Source organism: Panicum virgatum, chromosome 4K (assembly GCF_016808335.1).
Source record: "Panicum virgatum strain AP13 chromosome 4K, P.virgatum_v5, whole genome shotgun sequence".
In the NCBI taxonomy this organism is placed as follows: Eukaryota; Viridiplantae; Streptophyta; class Magnoliopsida; order Poales; family Poaceae; genus Panicum; species Panicum virgatum.
The window spans coordinates 41,831,368-41,843,348 of record NC_053139.1 but is presented as its reverse complement, the minus strand read 5'-3'; the positions used below and the strand labels follow the sequence as shown (position 1 = coordinate 41,843,348).

General features: G+C 48.5%; 1 protein-coding gene across 1 annotated transcript; it reads left to right on the top strand.

The window, feature by feature from the left end:
• Nucleotides 1-889: 889 nt before the first annotated feature.
• On the top strand, nt 890-2,158 carry LOC120704899 (putative GDP-L-fucose synthase 2). The gene has a single exon (XM_039989437.1). It carries the CDS (start codon nt 955-957, stop codon nt 1,960-1,962), a length of 1,008 nt encoding a protein of 335 aa, XP_039845371.1. The 5' UTR covers nt 890-954; the 3' UTR covers nt 1,963-2,158.
• Nucleotides 2,159-11,981: the final 9,823 nt, after the last annotated feature.

The following is an 11,981-nucleotide window of genomic DNA, read 5'->3' as shown; positions in this document are numbered from 1 at the left end:
ACGCTAAAGCGTTACCCAAAAACCTGATTGCCCGCCTATCCCGTGCAGGATCTCAAGGCGAGCAAGGTTTCGGAGGCCTGCTCACGCTAATTCTGTGCGCGCAGAAATTAGTGTTGGGGAACTCAGTTGTTGCAACTGGAGAGGGAGAAGAGAGGAGCCGAGTTGCCTCAGTGCTCTGGTGCAGAATGGATGAGGAGAATGTCACTCCTTATATAGTGACTCAGGTGCTCAGGATCGTTGAATCTGGACACCATCAGAGTCATTTAGGAGATGCGGTTATGGCCATTAATTACATATTTAATTACACGTTTAAACGCACGATTAATTGCTGTCAACGGCAAAATAGCCATCACATCGCACCGCGCCCGCCGCACCGCACCGCACCGCACCGCACCGCACCGCACCGCACCTGCACGTCACGTCCGCACCACGCGCCTTGTCTCGGCCTCGGCCCGGCCCGGCCCGGCCCGGCCCGGCGAGGCGAGCGAGCGCGCGTGTGGTTCACTGTCCTCCTCTTACCGGCTTCACAAGTGGTGTACACGAAGTCCACCTTTTAAGTCGGTTGAGATCCTCCTCAATTCCCGGTACGGAATTAAGCATTGATTCCCTAGCATTAATAGTGGGCTTTAAATTCTTTTAATGTTTTAGAATGAATGGACCACGCCCATTACTCCAACAGCTTGCCCACCCAAACTCAGTCCTAGAAGTACTTATTAGCGTGCTCACGGTTTCGTAAAATTAGCACGTGCACCCACAGGTGGTTCAATATGGTGTGCACACGTGCTCTTGCTATGTGAGTGGCCTGAGTTTTTTAACCTTGCAATTAGGAAATAAATAAAAATGTTCCCTCCAAATTCGAGAGGAGTTTCGGGTCTCTATTTAAGGCCAATCCACGGCACGGCAGAAACACACTCGAGCGCGCAGAATTTAGCTACCTACAAGTGCCACAATATAATGCCTTCCCACGGGGCTGTTGCCAACGATGATGGCATGTCGTTCCTCGGCGACAAGTCCGCGAAGGTCTTCCTCGCCGGCCACAAAGGCATGCTGGGCTCCGCCGTGCACCGCCGCCTGGCCGCGCTGGGCTTCACCAACGTCGTCGGCCGCACCCGCGCGGAGCTGGACCTCACCTGCGAGGCCGCGGTGCGCAAGTTCTTCGACGCAGAGCGGCCCCGCTACGTGATCCTCGCCGCGGGCAAGGTGGGCGGCCTGCACGCCAGCTCCGCCGCGCCGGTCGACTTCATGACCGAGAACCTCCGCATCACCACCAACGTCCTCGCCGCCGCCCGCCACTGCGGCACCGTGCGCAAGCTGCTCTTCCTCGCCACCTCCGCCGTCTACCCCGCGGACGCCCCGCAGCCGATCCCGGAGTCCGCGCTCCTCGCCGGCCCGCCGGCGCCGGGGAACGAGTGGTACGCCATCCCCAAGATCGTGGGCATCAAGATGTGCCAGGCCTACCGCGCCGAGCTCGGCATGGACGCCATCGTGGCGGCGCCCAACAACCTGTACGGCCCGCGCGAGCCGTTCCCGTCGGAGAGCTCCCACGTCATCCCGGCGCTCATCCGCCGCTTCCACCGCGCCAAGGCCGCCGGCGCGCCCGAGGTCGCCGTATGGGGCTCCGGCCTCCAGCTGCGCGAGTTCACGCACGCCGACGACGCCGCGGACGCCATCGTGCTGCTCATGGACAGGTACTCGGGCGCCGAGCACGTCAACGTCGGGAGCGGGCGCGAGGTGACGGTGCGCGAGCTCGCGGAGATGGTGAGGGAGGTGGTCGGTTACGAGGGGCGGGTCGTCTGGGACACGACCCGGCCGGACGGTGTGATGAGGCGGCTGCTGGATAGCTCCAAGATGAGGGCCATGGGGTGGGAGCCCAAGGTCGATCTGAGGGATGGGCTCAAGAAGCTGTACGAGGGGTACCTGCGTGGCAGCGTCGTCACCAACTTTGAAACCATGAGCAGATGAACTCAAGCGTACAAATGGACTCCGTGTGATTCGACTTGCTGATGCAGCTTGCTCTGCAATAAACTAGCTGATTAAAATATTTCAATTGCATGCAGTATTTGACACGGAGGATTATATTATTCAGTGGCATACACTAGTATAACAATTCTCGTATCATTATTCAGTGATATATATAATCCCTGTGCTTCTCGCTGAATCACACTGTATATAGAAAAAGAACACCAAAAAAATTTAATTTAAGACAACACTGACAAAGCAAGGTAGGGGCCTTCTTGAGGACAAATGGACAATCATCCATGGAATCAACCTGAGCTAGCTTATCACCATTTATTGTGAACGCCACACATCATCTTACCTAGCTGCATTCACTATGTTTGCTGTGATGTGGCTAGTGGCTGGTGCTGATTTGTTGTAAAAAAAAGTACTGTTGGCTGCCTGATGGCTGGTGCTGGTTTAGCGTGAGAGAAAAATATTGTTGGCTGGTTGCAGCGAACAGAGTGGTTATCACCATTTTTTTAACGTCACTGGGTCGTCATCGATCACCACCAGTCTCTCTAACATCTCATTTGCCACCGAATGCACAGTCATACTAGAGACTACGATGTTCAGCCTCTTGAAACTCCAACTCTTGTTCTCCAAACACCTCGACTACTTAGGGTAGTCCCAACCTCAAAACTGCAAACCGGTGTCCATATATAGCAACCACGAGGTCTAGAAAATGTGCATGCAAAGAAGCACCACGTACACGTATGTAGACCATTTATTAAATGTGTCGTTGCTCCACGTCACCGTAGCTGCAGGCCAGTCAATCTAGCCTAAGGCTGCCTTACCTCGCACTCACCTCTCAACCACGCTCTCGCCGCGGTCCCAAAACGGGCCTAACATGATCTCGACCAGATCCGACCATGATGGAGACTTGTACTATCGCCCCTTGGAGGGGGGGGGGGGGGGGGGGGGGGGGGGGGGGGGGGGGGGGGAGGGTTATGTCCTTCTGAGAGCATCCTTCTCAGAGACCTGCATCAAGATAGTAGATCGTGTCAATTTCAGCAGTACGATCGATGTGATTTCTTCAGGTATTGGTCGACTAGCATTTCTCTCTCAAAGGGTGACACAAGTACCCCTAGAAACTTAATTTATAATTTGCAACGGTGATACTGCAGTAAGTATCCGTTAATTATAAATTAATTATGGATTAATTAGGTCCATTAGATTTGTCTCACGGTTTACAATCTATCCGTGCAAAAAGTTTTATAAATAAATTTTATTTAATACTCCTAAATTGCAAAATTCCCTTTCAAATTTTTTTTGCCAAAACATCTAAATACAGCCTCAGAGACCTGCATCAAGATATAGATCGTGTCAATTTCAGCAGTACGATCGATGTGATTTCTTCAGGTATTGGTCGACTAGCATTTCTCTCTCTCAAAGGGTGACCCAAGTAACCCCCCCTAGAAACACACGTGACAAGCTCGTATCCAAACGTGCCTTATTTACTCCCATGACGGGACAAAGAAATTAGTACTCCCTGTCGCGATTTTAGATATGGACAGGATCACTAAAACAAATGGTTGGCTAGTAATTTTTGTTGTTATATTATATACTAGTAATAAAGAATAGCAAAGCATATACTTTTATATACTAGTAATAAAGAATAGCAAAGCATATACTTTTATAAACAACGTATCCAAAAACTCAACAGATAGCATATTATTTGTAATGAAAGTTCAAAACGACTTACCACATGCAAATGAACTATCACACGCTTGGTTGTGGACGAGTCACACGCTTGGACACTATTTATAAAAGAATAAAGAAACACTGCATTCCAGTGATTTGTATTTTGAGAAAGGCTGCATTCCAGTGCTACTAAGCCACGCCTGGCAATGTGGGCCATGGGCCGCTTGCATAGTGCAGAAAAGAGGCAGCGGGAAGGCGCTGTATGCGAGACCAAGGATATAATCTAATATCTTCTAGAAAAGAATCTTGTATGTATAGGCTACTAAATAGAGTCTATTTGCAAAATTTCTTTAAAGATTGATGTAATTTTTCGCGACGAATCTAATGACGATAATTAATCAATAATTAGCTACTGATGGTGGGTGAGTACCGCAAGCAGGGATTCGAGGAACCCCCATTTAGATATTCGGCCAGGAGATGAACATGTTGTAACCTCTTGCAATAACTTGTGAGAGAACAAAGAACACACGGAGGATTTTTACCCAGGTTCAGGCCTCCCGGAGGATAACAGCCCTACGTCCTGCTTGTTTGTATATCTCTTAGTGGAGTGTGAATCAGAGGGTACAAGGGCCGAGCTTATGCATCAGCTCTGTAGTCAATTTTTGGGGGAGAAGAAGCCGTCCCGTTTCTGCCCCGGGTCTCCTCTTTTATAGCTCAAGAGGGATCACCACATCAGGCTGCGTATAGAAAACATATGAGGTGTCCTCCTCAGGCGACGTGTCCTTCATGCATGTGTTTCTTCCTTTAATGCTTGCAGATGCATGCATCGTCCTCCATACGTACTTGAGTGCGGTAGGAACCTGTTTTCACCTTGAAGCCCATGCATCAAGTGAGTGAGATAGAGAGAGAAGCCTTTTAATGAGCATGTTCTCCCTCTTTTTAATGGACATGCACGCATGCATCCCGGGATGCACCCCGGGGTGCACCTTTGCATCCCGGGGTGCATATGCCATGCACCCCGGCAGGTTGCCCATCTCCTCATCATTGCGTGCATATAGAGTTGTTCATCTCCTCATCATTGTGTGCATGCATGTATGCATCTCTTTATTTATTTTCTTTCCCACGGTGAGAGGATGAGGGAGAGAGAGCACATGGTTGCCCCTCCCTTTATGTCATGTCATGTCTTGTTTTGAGTTATCCTGACACGTGCATGCGTGCAGGCTATCTCTCTGCACTCCTACAGGAGCACTGATGTCTGTTCTGGGAGCTATCATAGCGTTTCCTTAGAGCCCAAGGAAGCTCGCCCGTGTCTCGGGGTCCTCCACAGTGCCATCTCGAGGTGGTGAGTAGCACCCCGGGGTCCTCCAAGATGCTATCCCGGGGTGTGAGACTAGGTGGGTCTATCTCGTAGATTATTTCTTTGTGCAACTTGTCGGTCGAGTCTATCCATAATTTGTCTGCTAATGGGCCCCCATTTCCTGTACGCCGACAGCTACAGTGATACTACAATAACCATCCTCTAATCACGCGGTCAAATGCCTCGTTAGATTCTTCAGGGTTCCTAGTGCGGGGTTCTGAAGTTGGTTTTGTAAACCAGTTTTGTTTGACACCATAACTAGCGGTCAAAGTGTTACTGTTTCTAGAATTATAGGAAACCAAACAAGGTCTAGGAGTAGATGTGCTTATAGTTTTTTTTAGAGTGATGTGCTTGTAGTTGTAGAGATGAATGATAATGCCTGTGAGTAAAAGAGTGGAGCGTATAATGCCTTCATGCCTGATTTTTGTTTGGCGTCCGGACGGCCGATCTATAGCATTACCGTAAAATAATACGCACCCGGTGAGGGGCGCTGGGGGGGGTTCACGCAGGTGACCCGCAGCCAACCTATCACACTAGTACAGATTTTATGTTATAGACATAAACTAGCTCAATAAATTGGCCTATACGTGTAATCCAGTCAAATTTGTTTCAGAACAATTTTTTTTCATTCCGAAATAATTTTTTAATTATTTAAGCAATATAAAAAATTTATTTGGAAATAAAAAAATTAGTCTAGAACAAAAAATAGTTGTTGGATCTTGTGCGATAATTTGACTGCAAGTCGACCGAGCGACTCCTAATATTTACGCCGGCGAGGAGCCCGCTAGCTAAGCCCAGAACACATTGTTGTTTATTTTTTTGAAAGATTAACACGATTGTTGGTGGTGGGGTGGTTGGCTGAAAGCGATCGGGTACTCTAGCCTAAGAGGGGGAGAGGGTGAATTAGGCACAATTAAAACCTTAACCTATGGCTCCAACTAGTTTGCACAAAACTTAAACTAATTCAAGTTATCTAGATGTGCAACTACGGTTCACCCTAGTGTGTAACCCTCATCCCAAAAGAGTTTTGCAACCTATAGCCAATCCTAGCAAGATACTACACTAAGAAAATAAAGGCACACAAGTTGCAATATGAAATGCGGAAGCTTAAATAGAGGGATGAGAGGAAGCAAACTCTCGACACGAGGATTTATCCCGTGGTTCGGATTGCCACAAAGGTGCCCCTATGTCCACGTTGTTGAAGCACTCACGAAGAGTATCGCGTCCCAGCAATCAAGTCTCTTCCGTGAGCACAATCACGGTCACCTTGATCCCGATCTTCACTAAGGGAGATTGCCCACGAAGGAGGGGTCTCCGTCCCCCGCACAATGTCGTCGACGCCGCTCCACACCAAGCCGGAGGGTCGTTGACTTGCCGGCGAGCCACCAAAGCTCCAAGGATGGCCGGCGCACCAAAATACAAAGATGGTTCACTCTAGAACCATAGCACAAGGATCTAAACCTTACTTGATCACTCACTCAAGAGCTAATCTAGCACTAACACTCACAAAGCTTGTGCTAAGGATTAAGAATTTGATCTTTATGCTCTTGGATGGCTTGGAGGTGTTATTGGGTGTGAGTAGGATGTCCAGCAACTCCAGTGTGGCAGAACCGCCTAAATTATCCCGGCTCAAGTGCGTAAACCATCACCATAAAGGCAACATTAGCTTAAACGCACTTCAAACGGAACAATTTTTGGTCTGTCGGGTAACGTCCCGATACAACCACCGATTCTCGGATCGAACAAGCATACCTCGCACGAAGGCGAGTCCAGAGATATTACAACCACAAATTTTACAACACAGGCAAGTTTAGTAGTGATTACAAAATAGTTCAAACCATTATTACAAAACCAACTTAAGTAAAACAGTTCTACAAAACATAATTATAAGTTCAGAGTCTAAACAGCGGAAGATGAAACACGATTTCTACAACACGTCGCCAAAAGTATACCAAGCTAGCCCAAGCCGGGTATCACTCGTCATAGTCATTGCCGGCCGAAGACGTATCCCATTCTACGGACCAGCCAGGAGGCAAAGCGCAAGGATAGGTCAAGCTAGCGATCTGATCCTCAAAACTCATACCTGAAAAAGGGTTTCAACAGCAAGGCTGAGTATTCTAATACTCAGCAAGACTTAACCGACAACGGGTATAAGTAGCCCACCTTAGCTAGATTATGCAAGGCTTTGTAAGGCTCTGGTTTTCCTTTGCTGAAAAGCAATAAAGAGTAGGTCCTTACTTTCAAATTTTAGCTGCAAGATTCTAGTTGATTAACCATTCTATGTAAGCATCTACTAATCATTCATGGTGAAACTTCTAAGCAAACATCAAGATTAATAAGACTATTGTTGCTCTTATTACTCTGTGTGGCAAAGAGATCAAGCAGTCTCATTTCATCGTGAGAGGCGGACGATTCTGAATCGAAATTCAACCTTGCAAGGGTAACCTAGCACACACGTCTGGAATACCGTCGGGTCATTCCCAAACAACCGTTAACCTTTCTTTCCGGCTTGTGGATAGTGCCACTCTCCCCGACTACAGGGCTCCAAGGCCGAACCTTGTCCCTAGAAGTCGTAGTGTTGCGCAACATATAATAAAACCTATCCCTACTGAGAGAGTGGGAGGTATATCCACTCCCCGGTCCAATCGGCTACTAGGCTTGCCGCGTACCATATTTACGGCATGTGACTAGTACTTTCAAAAACTTAACCAGCACTACCACACACCGCGACCTTAGCAAGTTCATTAACACAGACGGGGTCTCACATAGGACATGATCTCGAACACAACCCCGTCCGTCGTCCTTATATTGATAACAAAAGTAAACAGGCAATTCCTACAAAGCTCGCGAGTGACAGGCAATCACTCGACTTTTACCGGTCCTATAAGCTTAGCAGATAGTCGAACTCAGGTCTAGTGTTCAGTACATAGGTTCCTAGGATCATGCATCTAGGGTTTCAATTCAAATCCTAAGAACTGTAAATGCACAAGTAAGTAACAACAGTAAATGATAATAATTTGAAATATAGGTTATGTCCGGGGCTTGCCTTCTCGGTAATTGCTAACTATTTCAGCGCTAGGCTCTTCCGAACTTTGGTTCGGGGCTTCAGTTAGTTCCGCAGTGTTCACTTGAGCTTCGAGATCACCTCCGTCAGATTCCGGAATCAACTCGTACGTCCCGTCTGACAAAGTAGTCGTATCTATATGTAATGCAAGAACAACATTATAAACAAACATGGGCAATCGTTTATAGAGTAGTTAAATAACAAATTTAACTACACAAGGCATCATGATCAACAGCACAAAAGAAGTTAACTAACTTCATAAAACGAGTGGTGGTGATTTCCTATACAATTAAGTCATGGTTTGTAAATAAACCAACAACTCAAAGTACAAATAGTAATAAAATCTACCAAAATTACACTAAACAGAACATGAACAAAGTAATCTACCCTACAAAAATCATATGAAGACATGTAACCATTTAATCACAATAAATCATTTATGCAGGCAACACCTAGAACAAGCTTGAATTATACAGACTAAAATATAGCAAAGTAGAAGCTCAAAAATTAACAGGAGATCTACACAGGTAAGATCTATCTACTGTGAATTTTTCATGATTTTATCTACACCGAAATAATTCTGAGAAAATAAATAAAACAGACAACAGATTAGCAAGATTTATATTTTAGCCCCTGATATAGCCATGAACTAAGGCTCAAACTTTCTGGACAAGTTAATATATTCTAGATGAACACTCAGGAATATTTTCAGGATTTAATAAGAACAGAAACTATTTACCATAATTAAAGTCTACTAAACAAGGATTAAATCAAATAAATAGCTACACCAAAGAACTAATCATGAAATTTTTATAGCAATACTAGTGTTATAAGAACAAACTACCATAAAAGTTTCACTGCAATACCTAGCTTCAAACAGTAGTTAAGAAAAAGATAAAATCAACCAATATTTATGCACTAGTAACACAAAACAAAATCTACAGCAAAAACTTGCAACTAAAGCCTAACATATTATGGTTCTACTGCATAGAGCTCTTCAAGAGGATTCCAAAACACCAAGATTTGTTATTTTACGAATTTCCTATGAATTTATACTGAATTTCAAAGTTTACAGCAAATCCTAACAAACAAGTCCCTGAAGGCACTATTCATATGTGTCTTGGGTTTGCAGACAGCCCCCTGGGCTTCTTCGAATTCAAAACCGAAGGCCCTTGGCTGGGTCAGAGAGAAGGGCGACGGTTGACCGGCCAAAACCGGCGAGGTCCGGCCCTGGGAGCGAGGGGAAGGTTAGGTAAAAGAAAGAGGACGCCCTTGCGAACCTTTTGGTCGTCTTCTTGGGGCTCGGGGTGGGCGGATTGGAGGTTCCCCGCGGCGAGGTGCGGCGGCGGAGAAGGGAAATCGTCGGTGAGGTTGCTCCAACGGGTTCTGGGCGAAGGGAAGGGGTGAGTGAGCTGCCTGAGATCGATGCGAAGCTAATGGAGGGGTCGGGTTGAATGGTGGAAGACCGGAGCTATGAGCTCCACGATGAGCAGGCGGCGGCGGAGCTCGGCACGGCGGCGGAGCTCTACGGCGAGGGGTTTTGGTGGACAATCGGCGACGAGAAGAGGCCAGGGAGATGTGCGAGGCTCAAGAGGTGCTGAATGCGGTGTCAGCGTGGGCAGAGGAGCTGCTGAGAGGTGGGTTCGACGGCGAGGTCGAACTGCCGGGGTTTGAGCGGACGGTGGCGCTGTTCTGGGCTTCCGGAGCGGCGAGAGGCCAAACAAGTGAGGGGAAAAGAAGGCTACGGTGCTCAGGGTTCCGAAGCGCGCGCGAATTGGGGGTCCTTGGTGCTGCAGCGGGCTCGCCACGGCGGCGTCGCGGTGGCGGCCGCGCGAAGCTTCGGCGGGGGCGTGGCGAAGGGTGGAGGCTCCAGCACGAGGGGACAGTGGGTCTAGAAGCTTGCGGGGGCGCCACGTGAAGCGGAGGCGAAGTCGGACTTGGCCGGGGCGACCCAGCGCGGCGGCGGGCGGCGTGGCGCTGTCGGCGGTGAGAGAGAGCAGAGAGAGACAGACAGGGGAGGAAGACAGGGACCTAAACGCAATTTCAGAAAATTCCAAGGACCTAACTGTAAAACATTGATAACTATTAATCTAGGGCTCAAATGAAAAAGTGCCCAACAGGAAAGTTGTTCAACTTTTCAAGATCTACAACTTTGATGTTGTGCAAAAATTTATTTGACCAAAGATTCAAGAGCTAATTTTTAAAACATAGAAGGGAATTTGAGTTCTAGGAATTTTGTCTTTTTCAAGCAATTTCACTTCAAATATGGGCTGATTTGAAAAGTTTCTTGCCAAGCAATAAATGCACTGAATTTTGCAAAAACACCCTCCACAAAGCTATAATAGCACACCCTATTCTATATAACTACAGAAAGGACCTTGCATAAAATCATAATTACACACATAATCTTTTATAATTACAAAAAGATCCTTTTTCAAGCAATTCAAGCACATGATGCATGATTTGGTTCTAATTACCCTAAATTGGCTATTTAAAAACCTAGGCCGTTACATCCAGCAATCTTCAAATGACCGGGGGAGCTCATATATATAGGCCTCTAAGTCGAACTAGCTGTTTGTAGCCGTTAGCAGCTTTCTGCGTAGGCATCAGAACATCCGGTGCATAGTACATCGGTTCTTCCGGTCACTCTGCGCTCTGAACTAGCCGTTGGCTTCTCTGACACGGCCGCAGCTCCTTCAGGGACCATCGGTTGAACCGATGCTTAGACGTCGGTTCTTCCGGTGACACTTGATCCGTAGATAGCCGTTGCTCTTGCTGACGTCATTGCATCGACGCCTTGCTCCGACGCACCACCGGTTCAACCGGTGCTGAAGGCTTGGCTGCTGCACGCTTGACAACGTCTCTTGAACATAGTACGTTGAATGCACCGACGCTTCTCTTGACACCGTCGGTTCAACCGGTGCTTCATTCTTTCTTCACTTGATCTCCAGAGGCGCTCAGTCTTGCACCAAAGTCAGGCCGTCGGATCTTCCAGTGCTACTGATTTCAGTAGAACTCGTCCAATTCAGTGTTTTTTTGAGTTCTTTCTTCGTATTTTGCTTTGCATGGACTTTTTACTTCATCTATGGGATCTAGAAATATTCAATTAACAAAATAATTAGTCCCATTGATTGCGTTGTCATTCGATCACCAAAATCACTCGAAATGACATAAATGGTGCCATGTTCGTTGCAGGTTGGCCCGTGGGCGGCCTCCGAGCTTTGCGTGAGCCCAGAAAGAAGTCCAGAGCCACTTGGCTCGTGTTTAGCTTGCCAGCTTGCGTTCGGAACCCCCGCGCGGGACGCGTGCTCACCGTCGGCGAGCCGAGCACGCCACATACACGGGGAGATGCTCCGCTCGCTCATCGCACGTGCCTGGTCTGGCTCGCCGTCGCTGCCCATCCGATCGGCGTCACCAAAAACTCGTGCTCGGTTCCTCCTCGTCACCATCCCCAGCAGCCACGTGGCCGCGGCGAGTCCTCGCACGCAGGCCATGCCGGCTGCCACTCGCCACGACCCTCTCTGATGAGACCCCCTCGTTCACATGCACGGGTGCGGCCGGTCACCGCCCTCCCGGCTCCGGCTCCCTCCACGTCGTCTTCCGCGCGATCAGACGCAGGGAGGAGCTGGGGCGTTGCACGGCTCGACGGCCCGCTGTCCAACCCGAAAGTCCACGGCCGGCGGAAACTTCGCTCGCAAACCCCGCTCGAGTTTGAACCCCCGTCGAGTCCATTCAATGCCCGAGCACGGGTCAACCCGAGGTCGCTTCCGTGCCCCACACCAGCACCCACTCCGCTCCGCTCAAGGCGCGCCATGGATGCATCCCCGACCGCTCTCTGCTGCCAGTGTCATCCCTCACGTCGCCGGCGGAAGTCCACGGTCAAAGCGCGACCCAGCCCAACCCCCGAGCCCGTCCAGAACA

Excerpts from the sequence above, each read along its gene's own strand:
- LOC120704899 (XM_039989437.1), top strand. The coding sequence starts at position 955 with ATGCCTTCCCACGGGGCTGTTGCCAACGATGATGGCATGTCGTTCCTC.